At 51.0% G+C, this 17,910-nt stretch overlaps 2 protein-coding genes across 2 annotated transcripts in view; one reads left to right on the top strand and one right to left on the bottom strand.

Moving 5' to 3' along the window:
- Positions 1 to 5,341, top strand: part of NSMCE1 (NSE1 homolog, SMC5-SMC6 complex component) — a 52,114-nt gene extending 46,773 nt beyond the window's left edge. Inside the window, exons 6-8 of the mRNA XM_007950164.2 lie at positions 3,624 to 3,740; positions 4,659 to 4,779; positions 5,259 to 5,341. Coding sequence (XP_007948355.2) covers positions 3,624 to 3,740; positions 4,659 to 4,779; positions 5,259 to 5,341 — 321 coding nt within the window. The remainder of the gene's footprint in view (positions 1 to 3,623; positions 3,741 to 4,658; positions 4,780 to 5,258) is intronic.
- Positions 5,342 to 11,555: 6,214 nt separating this feature from the next.
- The window catches only part of KDM8 (lysine demethylase 8), a 22,112-nt gene continuing 15,757 nt past the window's right edge, over positions 11,556 to 17,910 (bottom strand). The window contains exons 5-7 of the mRNA XM_007950281.1: positions 13,138 to 13,287; positions 11,809 to 11,901; positions 11,556 to 11,720 (exon numbers count right to left, since the gene is read on the bottom strand). Of these exons, the coding sequence (XP_007948472.1) occupies positions 11,556 to 11,720; positions 11,809 to 11,901; positions 13,138 to 13,287 (408 nt within the window). The remainder of the gene's footprint in view (positions 11,721 to 11,808; positions 11,902 to 13,137; positions 13,288 to 17,910) is intronic.

Raw genomic sequence — 17,910 nt, 5'->3', positions numbered from 1 at the left:
CTTCAAGGCTCAGGGGTCCAAGATTATCTTCTGTGTCTGTATTTATTGGTTTCCCTTTTCTTTGTTGAAGAGGGTCTGTGCAATCCTTCTGCCTAGTCCGCCATCTTGCCCCACCTCCCCTATTTAATCTTTTGAGTTGCTATTGTCAAATTTTTTTTTTTTCCAGTCTTGTGCTTTGAGTGAAAGTTTACAGAGCAAATTGGTTTTCCATGCAACTGTTCATCCATAATTTGTTTGGTGACATTGAATGTGGTCCATATAACGTAACAGCATTATTCCCACCTCCTCCCCGTGGTGACCATTTCCGTTCATCCTTCTTTCCTGTCCTGCCTTCTGAGCTCGATCCCTGGGCAAATGCTGCTCTTTTTCTCTCATGTGGTTGATTGTTCTAAGGAATATGTATATGTCTGATGTTATTGTTCACCCGTAGTTCTGTCTACTGTTTGGCTGAAGGTTGAGCCACAGTGTTGAGTTCAGTTCCAGGCTTGAAGGGTCACTAAAGGCCATAGCTTGGGGACTCCATCAGTCTCTGTCAGGCCAGTAAGCCTGGTCTTTTTTTATGACTTTGAGTTGTGTTCCACATTCTTCTCACACTCTATCCAGGACCTCCCATTGTGATCCCTTTCAGAGCAGTCAGCAGTAGTAGTTGGGCACCATCTAGATCTTCTGGTCTCAGAGTAGTGGAGGATGAGGTTTGCGTAGTCTGCTGGTCCCTTGGGCTAATTGTTTCCTTGTGTCTATGATTTTCTTCACTCGTTTTTGCTCCAGTGCAGGAGAGACCAATAGTTGTACCTTAGATGGCTGTTCACAAGCTTCTAAGACCCCAGTCACTAACCAAAGTAAGTTGTAGAACATAGTCTTTGTGGACTGTGCTACACCAGTTGACCTTGATGTCTACCAAGGCTGTAGTCCTGAGTCCCCAGCCCCGCAACTCATTCCCTCAAGGTGTTGGTTATGGATAAGAAGTTTTCATAACTTTGCCCGCTGATAGCTCTACTATCAAAACCAAAACCAAACTCACTGCCGTGGAGTCAGAGCCGACTCATAGCAACCCCTTCTTGGGTTTCAGAGGTGATATCACTACAGAAGTAGATTGCTCAACTTTCCTTCTGAGGAGTGGCTGGTGGGTTTGAACCGCTAGGCTTCTGGTTAGCAGTCAAATGCCTTAGGCACTACTCTACCAGAGCTCAGCTCTACTAAATACATGGATATATTTATAGCACGTACACATAGATATAGTCCATTGATCTATCCATATGTCATCATCTTGCTTGTCTACCTGTGTATGTATCCACTCATAGATTAATGGTGTCGTTAACTGATAATTCAGGAGTGTATGTGTAATAGTATTTACCTTTGTCGTCTGTACCTTTTGCTCTCCTCTCCTTGTCTTTCTTTTTCTTAGTGTTTTGGTCACCCACTTACTGCCTTCCCCTTCACCCAGATTAATAAGTGTCTCTTACCTAGTTAGTAATTTTCCCTCTCCTCCCTACCTCTCCCATCCTTGGTAACCATCAAAGAATGTTTCTTTCTGCATGTAACAAGTTTTTAAGACCCCCCACACAGCAAACAGCAAAAGACAAAATAAATAAATGGGACCTCATGAAAATTAAAAACTTTTTCTTATCAAAACACTTTACCAAAAAGTGAAAAGACAAGCTGTAGAGTGGGAGAATACCTCACTTGACTGTTTATAACATTGGACTCATACAGTACTTGTCCTTTTGTGATTGGCTTATTTCATTCAGCATAATATCCTCCAGTTTCATTCATGTTAGGTGGTGTCTCGTGGATTCTTCATTTTTCTTTAATGTTGCATAGTAGTCCGTTGTGCATATGTACCATTGTTTGTTTATCCATTCACCCACTGATGGGCACTTAGGTTGTTTCTGAGGAGCTCTGGTGGTGTAGTGCCCTTTCAGTTCCTCCTAGTCCCAGTGTCATCCAACTCGGGCCTCCGTGGGATTCAGCAGCAGTCTGTCACAGTGTCAGGGTCTCCCTTTGCCCCCTCTCAGTTGCATGGCTCACGAACTCCCACTGCCAATCTGCATCGTCTGAAAAACTTGGGCTACAGCTTCCCCACATTAGCCCCTTTCCTGTGCTCCCTGTTTGGGGTGTTGCCGAGTCCTATCCCAAAATGGCTGTGATGAGCGAATACTCTTGATGTTAGTTGGTAGGTTCTCCCAGCTTCTGTGCCACCCCTGAACCTCCTCTCCCCTGCGTCTGACTCAATTCTGACTCTCCAACACCTCAGCCACGGTCCTGAGTTCTGAGATCCTGGTCTGTGCTTGTTATTCATTGTTGTGTGGGTTAGTGCCATCTTGCTCCGCCTCCTCTCACTGGGGTTTTGATTTGAATCTCTGATGGCTGATGATGGTGAGCATCTTGTCATGTCCTCTTTAGTCAATGTCTATTCAAGTCCTTTGCCCATTTTCTGATTGGGTTATTTGTCTTTTTGTTGTTGTCAAAGTTTTATAGATATTTTGGTTAGTAGATTCTTAACAGATACAGAGTTTCTGAAGGTATTCTCCCACTCTACAGCTTGTCTTTTCACTTTTTTGGTGAAGTGTTTTGTTAAGCAAAAGTTTTTCATTTTTATGAGGTCCCATTTATTTATGTTGTCTTTGCTGTCTGTGCTTTTGTTATTATATGAAATAATCGCTGTAGAAGCTGGCCTGGCAGCATTAACCTGTATTTTCTTCTAAAAATTTCATGGTTTCAGTTTTCACATTTAGGTCCTTAATCTGTTTTAAATTTGTTTTTGTGTATGGTGTGAGGTTAACTTTGATGAAACATAAAATGAACTTAAATGGGCTCTCGTTGCATTGGAGGTTTTGCCCTCTGTACCGGGTCTCCCTCAGCCCTGCCTGTGTCCTGTAACTGGCGATAGAGTCGACCATTGCAGCCACATTGTACCGGGTCTCCCTCAGCCCTGCCTGTGTCCTGTAACTTGGCGATAGAGTCGACCTTTGCAGCCACATTGTTTACATGCTCTGGGCTTTCCCTGGGATTTCAGGTGTGTGGACTGGGCCCTCGTGTGGGGACTTAGAGGCCCAGCTTCCATTGGAGGCCCTGAGCCCAGTGTGTGATTTGGGGCTGCTCCTGCCTTCTCTGGACTCAGTTTCCAGTGTCACCTGTAAAGTGAGGTGGGAAGGTTTATCAGTGCTGCAGAAGTATCTGATGTGCTGTTTTGGGGAGTGGGAAGGGGTACACTGGGGTGGGGGAAGGAGCACACACTCTGGGAGAATGTCTTGGGTTTGAGCCTTGGGAAGACTGCCTGCCCTTTCCCAGCCTCGGCCTCCTGTCTGTAGAAGGTGGTGACGGGGCTGCATTGCTCTTGGGCTGCTGTGCACACTGAGTGCTTCAGGTCTGTGAGGGCACAAGCAGGTGTGGAGAAGGTGTGGAGGCTGTTGGCTCCATTTCCTGTTAGGCCTTGGCCCAAGTCTGCCCAGCTGAGACTCTGCCAAGGGGAGACTGACACTTCTTGGCTGGGACTGGGGAAACCTCCAGAGGCAAGGGATGTCCAGACCTTGGGTAGGGGACAGTCTGAACAGAGCCCTGAGTGGCAGTGGGCCTGGGGTGCCAGTGGTCTGAGGTGCCGTCTCCCATCGCTGTCCCTGCAGAAAGAAGGGGAGTTCACCCTGCACGGCCGGGCCATCCTGGAGATGGGGCAGTACATCCGGGAGACATACCCCGATGCTGTGAAGATGTGCAACATCTGCCATGGCCTGCTCATCCAGGTACGGTGTCAGTGGGCGGGCGGGCGGGCAGGGCTCCTCACTAGGACCGTCCACAGTTCTCCTGGCCCAGCGCGTGGCCAGTATGTCCTCTGAGTGAGCAGATGGAGGGCATCTCCTTGGAGATATCGAGGGACACCACACCTGGCTGCTGCCCACACGAGTGCACCCTTTTCTCCTCCCTGCTTCCTCTTGTTCTAGTCCAAGTGTTCTCTGTTGCTTTATTTTTCATCCGAAAGGCTCTCATAAGTCTCTTGTAACCAGTTACATGGTGAACTGTATGAGTTTTCCCTCTGTGTGAGTGTTTCTCTAGGCCATCACTTGTAGATGGCATACAATCCCTTTGTGAGGCTTTGACCACTGGACTGGTGCTAGACGTTGAGGTCTCCTTTTCAAGTTTTGCTTTTTTGCTACTGTGAATGACTTTGTGAGAAGGCTCTTTGCACATTCATCCTGGGTTCCTGTTGCTTATTTCCTTGAGCTGAGCTCCTGGAAGTGGGATTTCTGGGGCGAAGGGTGCACATGCTTTTTCCAAGCCTTCGATCCACATTGCTAGTTGCCTTTCTGAAGAGCGGCTCTGGTTTGCCCTCACTGCAGGCTGTGCGCGTGCAGGGCCTGCCTGTGCAGGGCCTGGCGGCCTCAGGGCTGGCTGTGCTGCTCTGTTGGGCTGGCCTGTGGGTGCCACGTGCTCTGGCCCTGACTCTGTGTTCTTTCTGATTGTCATTCTGAGAAGGCTGCCTGCACTGACTGTTCAGAATTCTTTGATACAACACTAAGGACTCTGGGATTATTATCATTATTAATTTGTGGTGTGGGAAATAAAAATTATATAACTTTCTGGAAATTTTCTAGCAGCTTCCCAGAAAGTCTATGAAACACAGAGGGGTATGCAGGGCTCACAGCCAGCCTTTCTCATTTCAGGGTCAGAGCTGCGAAACCTGCGGGATCAGGATGCATTTACCTTGTGTGGCCAAGTATTTCCAGTCTGTTTCCGAACCACGCTGCCCCCACTGTAACGACTACTGGCCCCATGAGATACCAGGTTTGTAGTCCTGAGCAGCTCACAGGTTGGTGTCCGGCATCTGGTCCCTGGCCCTGAGAAAGCACTTGGAGCCAGGTAGCCCTTAAAGGAAGGGTTCCACAGCACGTGTGTTTTCACATCAACAGGACCCAAGTCCCCTAAGTTGAAGCAGCCTCTAGGCCTGCTTGCTTGCACTTCTCCAGAGGGCCCTCTAGACCCAGCAGAAATGACAAGACTTATGAGGTGCTGGTCTAGGAAGGCTCCCGGGGGCAGCCACCTCAGGAGGGGGGAGTGAAAGCAGTGTCCACAGCTCCTTCAGTTTGTCGATCTGTAGATGAGGGCTAAGTCTGCTGTCCTTGCCGGTGGGTAGGGAGAAGGTTGAGCAGTGACACATGCCACGTGGTAGAGTCCTGGGGCACAAGGAACGTCACTGTGGTCATGAGCCGCTGTGCGGCCAGCCCTGTCATGCACAGCGTCTTCCCGGGCTTTTCTGTGTGCAGAAGTCTTCAACCCTGAGAAGGAGAGGGAGGCTGCTGGTGTCTCCAAAGCGAACAGAAAGTCCTTGCGATCCCGGCAGCATTAGCAGCGGGCACTGCTGTGGGTTGACTGACACAGCCCTGCTTGGAAGGGAGGTCGTCAGGTCTTCACGTTTCCACGTGAATCAGCTCTTTTACTCTTATGTTCACGTATTAACAGGTTTGGAATAAAAGTATCCTAAGCAGTTGCTGTGACCTCTGTCTGTGGTCTGTGACTCTCTGTATGAAGTTTTGTGTCGGCCATTCCTTCTTTCCTGGAGTGCAGATGAGAACTTGGAAGCCCTGGGTTTGGTTCTGAGCAGGTGACATTAGCAGAACTCCTTCTGCACAACAGAACCTGAGCCACTGCCGTCCAGGGCAGCTCGCGATCCTTGGCCAACGTGACTTTGCCTCAGTCCCCAGCTTCCGTCAGTCATCCCATTGATACCTGGCTGGTCCTGTGCCTGCACTTGTGAGCCCCGGCCTTGGCCTTCCTAGCATCTGGTCCCTCCTCTAGCCCAAGGCCCAGCTGGCCTGAATGGGCATGTGTCTGGCAGACGTGGCTGGACCTGTGCTCTTCTTCCCAGGATCCCTTCTGCTTCCTCTCTTGTGAGTGGCAGCCCTGCCCATCCGACTGTTCTTCAAAGGCTGGAGAGGTAGCCTAGTTTCCTCTTCCTCCTGGCCCTCCTGCATCGAGTCAGTCACCAAGTGCTGTCCAGCCCACCTGCCCAGGCCAGGGCCCCAGCCCCTACACTTCTGCAGCAGCACTGTCCTGGCTCCTCCAGTCTGCTTTCCCAGAGTGATCTTCCCACAAGGCAGGTCTGAACATGCCACCCGCCATTGAAGACAAGGGGTGGGGGCTGAACTCTTAACAGGACTCCTGTGGCCCAGATGCTGAGGCCCCTGCTCATCTCTGCTCCTCTCTTCCCTACTTCTCAGTGGTACGCCGTTTCTTTCAGATCCTAACTGGAACAGCCCGTTTCTCCCTTCTGGACCTTTGCACACCTTAGTCTCTCTGCCTGGATACCCTGCCCTCGTTTCCTGCCTCTTCCTTTGCCTGACTAGTGGGTTGCCCCCTCCAGCTCCCAGTCCCCCGTCTCCCTGCACGTCCTCCATCGTCAGTCTTCCACACGAGCACAGTTCTGGCCCTCTCGCTCTCCTCCCCCACCCCAGAGAGGACCCCTCCACTGTAAGTGATACAAAACCCAACTCAAACTGGCTTCAACAAGCCAGAGATGGGACTAGATGATGGGGCTGGAGATGGCCTGGCTTCAGGAGAGGCTTGACCTAGTGTCACCCCCAGGCGCTCATGTTTCTGTCTGTGTGGAGAAGGGCCTGGCACTGAGTTGCACTGATCCAGTCAGGAACTCTTGGACTGACAAAGGCAGGGCCGTGACCGGAGAGCAGAGCCGTGAAAGGTAGGGCTGTGCAGGTGACAGACGGGCCAGGCCACAAAGGCCCTGAATGTCAGACTGAGGAGTTGGGAATTCTATGTCAGAATTTTAGCTGGGGAGTGCCCGGGAGTGAGGAGATACGGTGCATGCTTTAGGGAGTCTGGGTTGGTATTTATGCGAAAGAACGGGGGTGGGGGAGACTGGTCACAGGTGGCCATAGAGCAGTGTCCTCAGAGGCAGAGTGCTGGGGCTTGCTGGTTACCAGCTCGGACTCAGCTGCGTCTGAACCGTGGGAACCTGACAGTGGCATAACCAGATCACACCACCCCCTGCCTCACGCTGTGCCACCTTCCCTCTGCTCGTTGGGTCCAGATCCAGAACCCCTTCCCACTGCTGCTAAAGCCCGCGCGACCTGGCCTCTTCATGCCCCACCCTGCTGTCTCTCCATCTCCCCTCCCTGCTCAGCTCCCTCTGCTCCAGCCTTACTCCGCCAAGACTTTCCTGACGGCCTCAGTACCTACCGTTGGGAGCTCGTCCCGCCAATCTCATGGCCAATACGGGCCTCCTGCTCATTCCGGCTTCTTGTCCCAAACAATCCATCTCCTGCTCCCATTTTCTAATCTTCATAGCACTTTTCACTATTTGCATTCACTTGTTTTATTGTCCATCTCCCTCCAAGATTAAATCAAATACCAAAAGAGCAGTGGCCATGTCTGGCCCAATGCCATGTATTCAGTGCCCAGTGCAGGCCTTTTGGCATTGAGCAGGCCCTCGCCATACCTGTTGGGCTGACTGGGTGCCTGGCTGGGGTCTTCATACTTGCTACCTCCCCTTGGCTGCATGGTGCTTTCATTCCAAGCCCACCTCCAGAGTCCACATTCCTCATGGAGCTAGAGCCAGCCCTGTAGCCGTTGATTCCTGGCAACATTGGAGCCTTGACAGGATGTGAGATGTCATCTTCTGTGTTCGTCTCATGTGACAAGGGACATTTGCTTGAGGCAGCCAGACCTCAAGATCGTGTTTTAATGAATTTTTCCTCTAGTCCCTAGCTTTAGAGGCACTCTGCATTACAGTATAATTCTTCAACAGCATCTTGAGCAGAAGTGGGACCTGATAGCTGGGATAGATGGGCTTGTAAGACTGGGCCACTATGGCAGCTAGAGCCACACAGTCCGTCTTGGGTGGGGGCAGAGGTGTGAGTTGCCCATGTGGCTCTCTTAAGTTACGTATGGCTCCTCTGTACGGAGCTTCCTCCACTCTTTTGAGTAAAGGCAAATATGCTGGGCAGGGTGGCATTCCTCCTCCCTTCAGCGGTGTGGATATTTGGTGTAAATGCTTCATATAAAAAAGTAGGGATTAGTGATGCCAGATACAGCGGAATAAACAGTCTCACAAATACCTAATCACAGAGTCCTGCTGAGTTCACTGGGCAGCTCCGTTTGCCTCTTCAGACCTGCTGCCCGTCTTCATTCACACACACACCTGGATTAGGGTCCCTTGCAGGTCTCCTGGCCTGCCCATCCCCCACCTTGCTAGCAGCCAATAGTTTTAGAAAAACCCACATCCTGATGTTGTGTGATCCATATTTTTATTGGCTGAGGTGGCTGATGTATAACCAAACACCTCATGGGATTTGGTTTCCTGGTTTACAGGTTTAGGGTCATGGTTTCATGGAACATACCATTTTTAGTGCTTCTGTTCTGCCTCTGTGTTCAGTGCCTGGGGTTTTAAAAGCTTGCAAGTGGCTATCCAAGGTACAATAGTTGGTCTTTATTTGCCCGGAGCAAGAGGTAGGAGAGTCAGGAATAGGAGGAGGAAACAACTGTGTTGCCTCCAGGAACAACTGCCTCCTTTGCCATGAGACCAAAACTGGATGGTGCCCCGCTCCCTTACTGCATGTTTTAATCAAAGAGTTTATAAATAATCCTGCTCAAAGGGGGGTGGGGGGGTACAGAACAGAATTTCAAACTCTCATGGAATCCAGTCTTTCTGGAGCCACGGAGGCTGGATGAACCCCTCAGCACTTGCCTGAGAGAATCTTTAAACCTTAAACCAAAAATAGCCCCTGGAGTCTTCTGAAAACTGTAGTTTAGTTAGTTAAGAATGTCTGTCTTGAGCACTGGGCTCTTTTAAACAACAATCTACATGGGATCAGATTGACGACAGCAACTCGAAAGGTTAGGAAGCTTGGGGGGGGGCAGAGTATGTTAAGGGTGGAGGAAAGGTTTGGAAAAGGAGGGTGAGTGTGGGCACGCAGTTTGAAGGATGTCATCAGCAACACTGACTTGAACGTGTAGAAACTGTAGAACTGGGGTATGTTTTGCTGTGTAAATTTTTAACAAAAATACAAATTTTAAAAAATGAAAAATAAACACACATTATGATGTTCTCTCTGCTTAAAACTCAGGGGCCCCCAAGGCCTATAGGGTAAGACCCTAATTTCCTGGCCCGGTGATGGAGGGCATTTGTGGTTAGTTTCTGCTGCCCAGCAGTGCCCCCTCCCCCCTGTGCTTCTGGTCATGGGGCAGGCATATGTCCTGGGCTGCACTAAGCAGTCCTCCCCGGGGTTCCTTGATGTGGAGCTGGTGGACAAGCAGCTGTGCCCGTGGGTCACGGTGCTGGAGGGTATGAGCTGCGCTATGGAGAAGGCCTGTCTGCAAGAAGGTGAAGAAGGCAGCCAGCGGAGACCTGTGGGGGTGAGGTGGCTGGGAAGAGGCCTGGCCGTGGAGGCCCGAGCCCAGACTTCCTCCCACAGCTCTTCCAGCTGTTCTCAGGATGCCCCCGGAGTCCTTTCCTGCTAATGGGAACAATACATCCACATCGTTTGTTTGCTTTCCTTCAGCTTAAACTCATTTGAACTGGGTTTGTCGTAAACTGAAGGAAACCCCCCCCCCATCTGGCTGTCAGGGGTCTGCACAGTCCAGAATCTTGCTGCTCCTTTCATTTCATCTTGGACCACTTTCCTTGCCCCACGTTGGGCCCCAGCCGTCCTGACATCACTGTGCTGGTACCTCGGTCTTGAGGCCCATCTGTCTCCTTGGAAGACCCTCTGCATCCTTCCAGTCGACTCTGGCCTCTACTTCTTGAGCCCATCCTCCCTCCCTCCACGTGACCCATTTCTCATGGCATCCAGCGCCACAGTAGTCACCAGGTCTGCGATCCTTGCCTGTGGGTCTGTCTCCCCTCAACACCACCGCTCCCTGAGGACCGAGGGTCACCATCTTTCCCTAGCTCTCCCTGGGGCCTCATATGTCCCTGCCCCAGAACAGGCAGCAGTGATATGTGGTTGAACAAGTTATTTACAAAATAAATTGCATTTATTTTTTCCTGGTTTCTTACATTATTAAAAAATATGAAATTATAGAGGTAAAATCAAATCCTGTATCATCTCCTGACTGGCCCAGATACAGCTACAGTTTATTTGGAGCATTTTCTTTGGGATATGCACACACACGCATTCATGCATGCACACATGTATACATATACATACACACATATAAGAATGTCTATCTAAAAATTAAGAACACAGAGCAGTGTACTTTATGACACAGTAACCATTTCCCATTCACCCTTATCTATCTTCAGTGTTCGATGGTGGAATCAGTCTTGCTGGCTGTTTCTTACTGACATGACGGAGAATGTCTAGTTGCTGTTACAGATAATGCTGTGACGGTCACTGCTGTGCGTGCATCCTTGACCACCCTCTGTTTCCTTCGGATGGATTCTTAGAATTGGGAATCACTAGATCCAAAGGTAAGCATCAATATTTAAGGGTCCTGGTTTCTGCAACAATTCTGTCAAGCTGAATCCACCAACAGGACAGCTTGCCATCCACACTGATGTGAAACAGTTAAACATCTTTGCTAATTTAGTAACAAGCATCTTTACTTTGCCTATCTTTGAGTATTAGTGAAGTTGCACTTTAAAAAAATTTTAAGGTTTGCTAGCTTTTAAAATGAGTTCTTTTATGACTGCTTTGGAGTGAATTTTACCTTATGATCTCATGTTATGTATGTTGTCAAAACCCAGACAGTATTTGTATTAATGTCCACCCATTTGTGATTCTCCCAATAAGCAGGGGGCCTTTCCTGGTCCAAGCTGTTGGGATATGTCTGCCTGTCTTTAGTCAGAGGACTGGGGAAACGTTTTAATGGTGAAAACACAACCAGCCAAGGTTTTGAGCAGGTTTAAAAGCAGCCATCTGTCTTTACTGAGAGCCTGGGTCTCTCCCCTGCCTGAAACCCACCCCGGAGAGCAGTCATCCTGGGTGGAGGTGACTGGAAGGGGACGGAGGAAGAGTGGGCTTCTACATGCTGTGGACGGGTGCTTCCTGATTCGGGAGCAGGTGATGCAGGTGTGTGCTCAGCGGGACATCCAAGCTAGACGGCCTCACGTGAGGACAGCAGTCTCCCCAGCAGAGGTCCAGCTCCTGAGTGTGCAGGCAGGCCTCCCCCGAGACCAGGCCCACACCACCTCTCCCCTGGGCCTGCAGGCTGCAGCCATCCCCACAACAAAGTACGGACTGGTCGTAATCACCGAGGCCTGTGACAGGAGCAGCCAGCGGTGACTCACACACACCTCACCAAGCCCTCGGTGCTGCGCACTGGCACTGCTCTACTCGCCAGAGGGACACTCGGGCACCGCAGCGTGACCTGCTCCAAATCACGCAGCAGTGAACAGGTGGAGCTGGGTTTTGAACCCAGTAAATGAAGCCACTGCACACGCTGCCCTTTCCCACTGCTTCACGCTTCCCGATGCCCGGGCCTCGGTGTCAGCTGTTGGGTCTGCGTGGTAAGTCCTTGTGGGTAGGACACCCCTCACACCCCGATGCCCCTCCCCTGGGCAGTGACAGCTTGTCTCCAGATCCCAGGCCCAGCTGCAGGCCGGGCTATGACCACCAGAAGCTGACTGAGAAGCTCAAGTCCAGAGCCCGCACGTAGTGCCAGTACTTGACCGGGATGAACAGGATCTCTCCAGGAGACAGGATGCAGGACAGGGACGCGGCCTCAGCAAACCTGGGGAACTTCTCCAAGTCCGGGTTCTCCACATCAACCTGTAGGAACAAAACGGGCCATTCTCCTCAAGCCGACTGGGCTGGGGGCGGGGGGTCTGTGATGTCGCAGCGGGCTCTGAAGGCCTACCTGGCTTGTGTTGTGAAGAAGGTGTGAGTCATGAGGGTATAAAGCCTCTGAGTCCTTTGGTGAATACAGCTGGATGTATTTCCTCCCAATCACCTGGGGAGAGAGAGACCCAACAGTCAGCTGGGGGTTCACTGTGGAGCATGGCCTTGCTGCCCACAGCTGTCCCCTGACCAACTCTGCAGCCCCTACACCTAGCACCCCCACCCCTCCACACCGCCCACTGCTGTCCTGACACCCCCACCCCTGTCCTGTCCACTTCTGTCCCCTGACCAACACCCCCCACCCTCTGTGCCGCCCACTGCTGTCCCCTGACTGACACCCCCCCATGTTGTCCACTACTGTCCCGACACCCCCTACCCCTCCACGCCGCCCACTGCTGTCCCGACCGACACCCCCCACCCCTCCGTGCTACCCACTGCTGTCCCCTGACTGACAACCCCCACCCCTCCATGCCATCCACTGCTGTCCTGACACCCCCCCGTGTTGTCTACTACTGTCCCGACACCCCCCTACCCCTCCATGCCGCCCAATGCTGTCCCCTGACTGACACCCCCCACCCCTCCGCACCACCCACTACTGGTCCGTGGGCCCCACCCCACGTGTGCTAAGAGTTCACAGCATGTGCTTTTCCTCCAACTATATGACAATTCAATGAAAACCTCATCATTGTAGGTAACAGTTAAGCAGTTGACTGTGCCAAGCACAGTTTTAACTGCTTTATGTATGTTAATTAGTCCTCAGGTCAATCCTATGAAGGGTTTATCACCACACCCATTTTACAGATGAGGAAACTGAGGCAGAGAGGTCAAGCGACTTTCCAAGTTCACAAAGTCAACAGGTGACAGTCTGAGAACCAAGCTCTCTGCCACTACTGTATTGGCTCTTTTTAATGGGCAGCTTGGCTATAAGAATGTTCTAATTTGTTAAATCTCTCTGCCTAAGAAAACTGAAGTGGTTCCACAACAGTAGTTAGATGCTCTGCCCCTCTCAACACACACATTCTCCCTGGGTCCCAGGAAGAGTTCCAGCAGGAAGATGCTGGCCTGGTTCCAATGGGTGGCAATGTGAAGGCAGAGGAGAGGCTGGGCTGCCAGGATGGACATTCTCCCTGCTGTGGTCAGGGCTGTGGTCAGGGCTCTCCCCTCTGGGCTCTCAGAGGACGACAGGCCCTGATCCAGGAGCAACCGCACCGGAAGCACCCCTGACCTGGGAGGGGGCCTCACCATGGGGCTGGGCACATCTCTCTTTTGTCATTTTCATTGTCTGTTAAGAGCCTGGTGTGGCCAGGCCCCTAGCGAGGCTGGGGGCAGGGGGAGAGGCAGCGACCACCTGGACGAGGAAGTTTTGCTGGGGATCCTGATGCAGTGGGGAGACGGTGCCCTGGGGACCAAACCAGGCGTTAATGGTGATCTCGTCTTCCTCCCTGTCACCCAAGCAGCAGTAATCGGGGATGCTGATGTCTCGCTTCAGTTCTGGGATCTGCAGGTGTCAGGGTAGATGTGGAAGGTCAGAGTCCAGGCCAGGACACCAAACCAAAAACCAAACCCAGTGTCATCGAGCTCATTCTGACTCAGTGACCCTCACTGGGTTTCCAAGACTGTAAATCTTTAGGGAAGTAGACTGACTCATCTTTCTCCCACAGAGCAACTGGTTTGAACCACCAACCTTCTGGTTAGCATCCAAATGCCTTACCCACTATGCCACCAGAGCTCTTTGGGCCAGGACACACCAGCCTAGAAACTGACCTCTGGGTAAAGGACCACTTATGCAATAGTATTATCACATCACAGTTTACTGTCCAGGAATTTAAGAACCACTTAAAAAATATACAAGTACCAAGAAATTTTATCGTCAGGTCTGTCTGCATGTTGAATGCTTTTCATATTTTTTTCCTTTTTGGAAAACATGATGTCAGTGCTTTATACTTAAAAACAAATCAGCTTATACTTTTCTAAAGAGTTTTTAAAAAATCAAATTAAAGAAAACGGCATTGAGTATCGAATTGCCAGAGAGGAAGGTTCTCTAACCTTTAGTGATGGTGGGGGATCATAACCAGCACATCTTAAACAAGGGCCATAAGGCCGACCAACTAGTTAACTTGAACTCATTGTGCTAAATGAGGGGGTACCACACAGAGTTTATACAACAAACAAGGACAATACATAAATTACACAAGCAATCAAAGGAGCAAAGTCAGATAATCCATGAAAACTAATTAGAGGTAAGAGTGTTTGGTCTCATTTGAAAACAAGCCCTAATTAAATCAACAATGAGTCATGGGCTTCCCCAAATAGCACGCAGTAACATGCAGCCATGCAGCGGTAGCACGCATGTGGTAGAAAGGCGTTCTGCAGGGCTGCCGGGGGCGTAAAGGGGTGAAAGGACCTAGCCTGCTCCCTGGTGCCATGTGGAAGGGTCAAAAGCCACCACACTGTCTGACCCGCTTGGCACTAAGTCTGTGCCATGTCCCTTTGTGCTGACGCATGGGAGGGCCTCCAAGGCTGGGATGTCCGGGCTCAGCAGGCGGGCCCTGCTGTCTCAGGCATCGTCGGGCCAGAGCGTGCACAAGCTGGCATTTTCATACCACAGTTGTCAGTGTCTCCCGAGTGTGTCCTTATACACTACGTCCTTCCTTCAGCCCCCTCACCATCTTTGGGGCAGCAAGCCATTCTGACATCTTTGCCTCAGGGAAAGGAGGACTCGAAGGAACAGAAACAGAGTCATGGGTTCTTGGCTTCCGACTTTTAAAGCCTCGTGTGGGCATCAGCACTTGTTGCCGTACTGGGCAGAGGCAGGACTGGGTTCAGAAACTGCTTGGGGCGGGGGGCAGGCTGCACCCAAGTCTGAATGCAGTGAGGATGAGCCCCATCTCTGGGACACCTTCACTTCAAACTCGAGGTTCACAAGCAGATTCCAGCTTCAGGCACGGCTGGTTTCCACTTTATGGCTTCAACACATGTGATCCTTCTAGCAACGGAACTTAAGTTTTCTTTAATTCCTCAAAGCCTAAGGGCCACTTGCCAGCACATCAGGCAAGCTCGGAGGTCACAACGGGCAGGGCTGCGATGGTCTGGCCTCGTTCGAGAAGAACCAGGGTCTCAACGTGAAGAAAGCTCGCACTCTGCCAGAAACCACTCCCTGACCAGACCTTTGGAGCGTGATTAACGTTGGGGCAGAAACCCAAACCCTGCAGAGACAGGTCTGGCACCTCCTTAGCTGTGACCCTTGACCCCAGCAAACTCGTGTCTTCCCCTTTTCCGGGCATGGACCCTCTCACCCAGCACTGACCTCCTGGGGAATCCCAGCCATGACCCACAACAGGGCCTGGCCAAGGCCACACAGCAAAGTTCCTCAGGTAGGACGGGCCCTCCTAGACCTTCTGCTCCATCTAATGACTTGTTCGTTGTTGTTGTCAGGTGCCGTTGAGTTGGCTCCGACTCTTAGCGACCCGTGTACCACAGAACAAAACCCTGGCCCTGTCCCCACGATCCCTGCTGTCCCCGAGCTCATCACTGCACCCACTGTGTCGGTCCATCTCGTTGATGCTCCTCCCCTTCCTCGCTGACCTACTTTGTTGTTGTTAGGTGCTGCCGAGTCATCTCCGACTCACAGAGACCCCACGCACAGCAGAATGAAACACCGCCCGGTCCCACACCAGCTCCACGATCCTTGCTGTACTTGAGCCCACTGCCGTAGCCACTGTGTCGATCCATCTTGTTGAGGGCCTTCCCCTCTTTCGCTGACCCTCCCCCTTACCAAGCATGACGTCCTTCTCCAGGGAACGGTCCCTGTGAAACGAGTTGTTTGGGTTCCAGATTCAGGAGCCTTCCTGGATATCCCTTGCTCGCAAGCCCCACACATCGAACCCATCACCAAGTGCCAGCTGTTCACAGGTAACTCGAACTTCTGCACTTTCCCAGCCTCTTAACTGGTCCTTCTGCTTCCGTATCCGAGCACGTCCAGTTCATTCTGGAAACAGCAGCCACAGTGGCCTTGAGACGCAGCCCTCCGAGGCTTCCCATCATGTCAAGAGCAGCCTTGATAGGCTCGTCCCCACCTGCTGCTCAGGCTCATCAGCGACTTCCCTCCTGTACTCTGTCTCCCTGGCCACGTGCATGATGTGTGCGCTCACTCTGTCCTCTCACCTCACCCAGCTGGCAAGGCCCTCTGTCTCGGGATGACCGCTCATCTTCTGTGTTGTTGCTCCCACATCGCACCCTCACAGAAACCTTCCCCGGTCACCCTCGCTAAGGCCCCATCACCTCCATGAAGCCGCTTCTTATCTTCTTTGAGGCACTAACTGTAGGATACATCTTGCTTTGGAGGTCCACTGGGGCAGGGGAGTGACCCTTCTTTATTCCTGTGTCTCCAGTGCCCAGCACAGCACTTGGAGCAGAGCAGGGACTCCTAAGGACCCCCACCCTGAGGGGCAGTGCTCCCAGCATGCCTCCTGCTCAAGGCCCAGCCACATGCCACCGAGTATAGAAGTGACCATGGGAGCGGGGGACGGGGTTGAGGGGTGGGGAGAGGCAGATAGAAAACTAAACGGAAATAATCTCCTTGGGATGAACGCTATTCCTATTATTTTCGCTTCTTAACTAACAGCTTTGAAAATATGCACCATGATCATCAGAGCATCATGAAACGGTGGTACATTTCACTCTGTTCTCATCGTAGAAATGCTGGCACATTGCAGTCTATTCTCGTTTCTTTGTGTTTAAAAATAAAGTTGATTTTTTCTCATAGGATGATTATACATACTCATTAGAGATGATTTGAAAACTACAGAAAAGAGAAGGGAAAAAAGCACTCATTGTCTCACCAGCCACAGACAATCACTGTTAAATCTTTTGAGGCATTGCTTGTCCTTTTACACACGGCTGAGATCCTTCTGTACACAATCATGTGTCCTGATTCTCTCTGAACATGACTGGTCCCTGAGTTGCCACCACATTACCCAGCCTCCTCCCGAGCACTGTGAGGCAGCCGGGACGCGTCACTCCCTGATGCTCTATCACGGGACCCCGGGGGCAGGCAGAGCCTGATCCAGCTGATCTTGGTGGGCCTGACCTCAATCCTGAACTTTTGTTTTTTTGAATTGTGATTTGGCTCAACGTTTACAGAACACATTAGTTTCACATTCAACAATGCATACAATTTGCTTTGTGACACAGGTTACAGTCCCCTCAGTGTGACAGCATTCTTTCCATTTCCTCCCTGGATTCTTTCCATTTCCTCCCTGGGTTCCGTTTCCATCACTCATCTTGTGCCCTCTGAACTCTGCTCTGGGGCAAATGCTGCCCCGCCCCGTCCTGCATGGTTAATTGTTCTGAGCAGCAGAACGCTCAGGGGTGTCACTGTTCACTCTATACACCCGTCTACTGCTTGGCTGAAAGGTGATCCTCAGGGGTGGGTTTAGCTTCAGGCCTGAAGGATGTCCAAAGGGCCATAATCATGGGGGTTCCACCAGTTTCCCGCAGACAAATGGGTCTAGTCTTTTTTTGTAATTTTGAATCTTGTTCTACATTTTTCTCCCACTCTGTCCAGGACCCTGTCCCATGATCCTGATCACAACGGTTGGTAGTGGCAGTCGGGTACCATCTGGTCCTTCTGGTCTCAGGCTAGTAGAAGCTGAGCTTTGCATGGTCCATTAGTGCTTTGAACTGTCTCCTTGCATCTTTGACTTTCTTCATTCCTCCCTGCTCTGGACAGGGAGAGACCAACAATTGCATCTGGATGCCAGCTTGCAAGCTTTTAAGACCCCAGCCTTGGAAACCTGATGGGGTTCACTATGAGTCAGAACAGAGTCCATGGCAGTGGGTCTGGTTTGGTTTATCTTTTATGATGGATTCTGCCTTAAACTCTATTTTATCAGAGATTGATATTGCCACTCCTGCTCCATTTGATTATTGTTTACTTGATGGATTTTTCCCCCACCCTCTGAGTTTATGAAAAATTATGGATAACATTGAGAAGAATGGGAATTCCTGAACACTTAATTGTACTCATGAGGAATCTGTACCTTGACCAGGAGGCTGTCATTCAAACGGAACAAGGGGACACTACATGGTTTAAAATCAAGAAGGGAGTGCGTCAGGGTTG

The sequence above is a fragment of the Orycteropus afer genome, unplaced genomic scaffold (assembly GCF_000298275.1).
Source record: "Orycteropus afer afer isolate SDZICR_OR568_19922 unplaced genomic scaffold, OryAfe1.0 scaffold00266, whole genome shotgun sequence".
Lineage (NCBI taxonomy): Eukaryota > Metazoa > Chordata > Mammalia > Tubulidentata > Orycteropodidae > Orycteropus > Orycteropus afer.
Note: the sequence above shows the minus strand (reverse complement) of the source record. Positions and strands in the feature narration are given on the sequence as shown.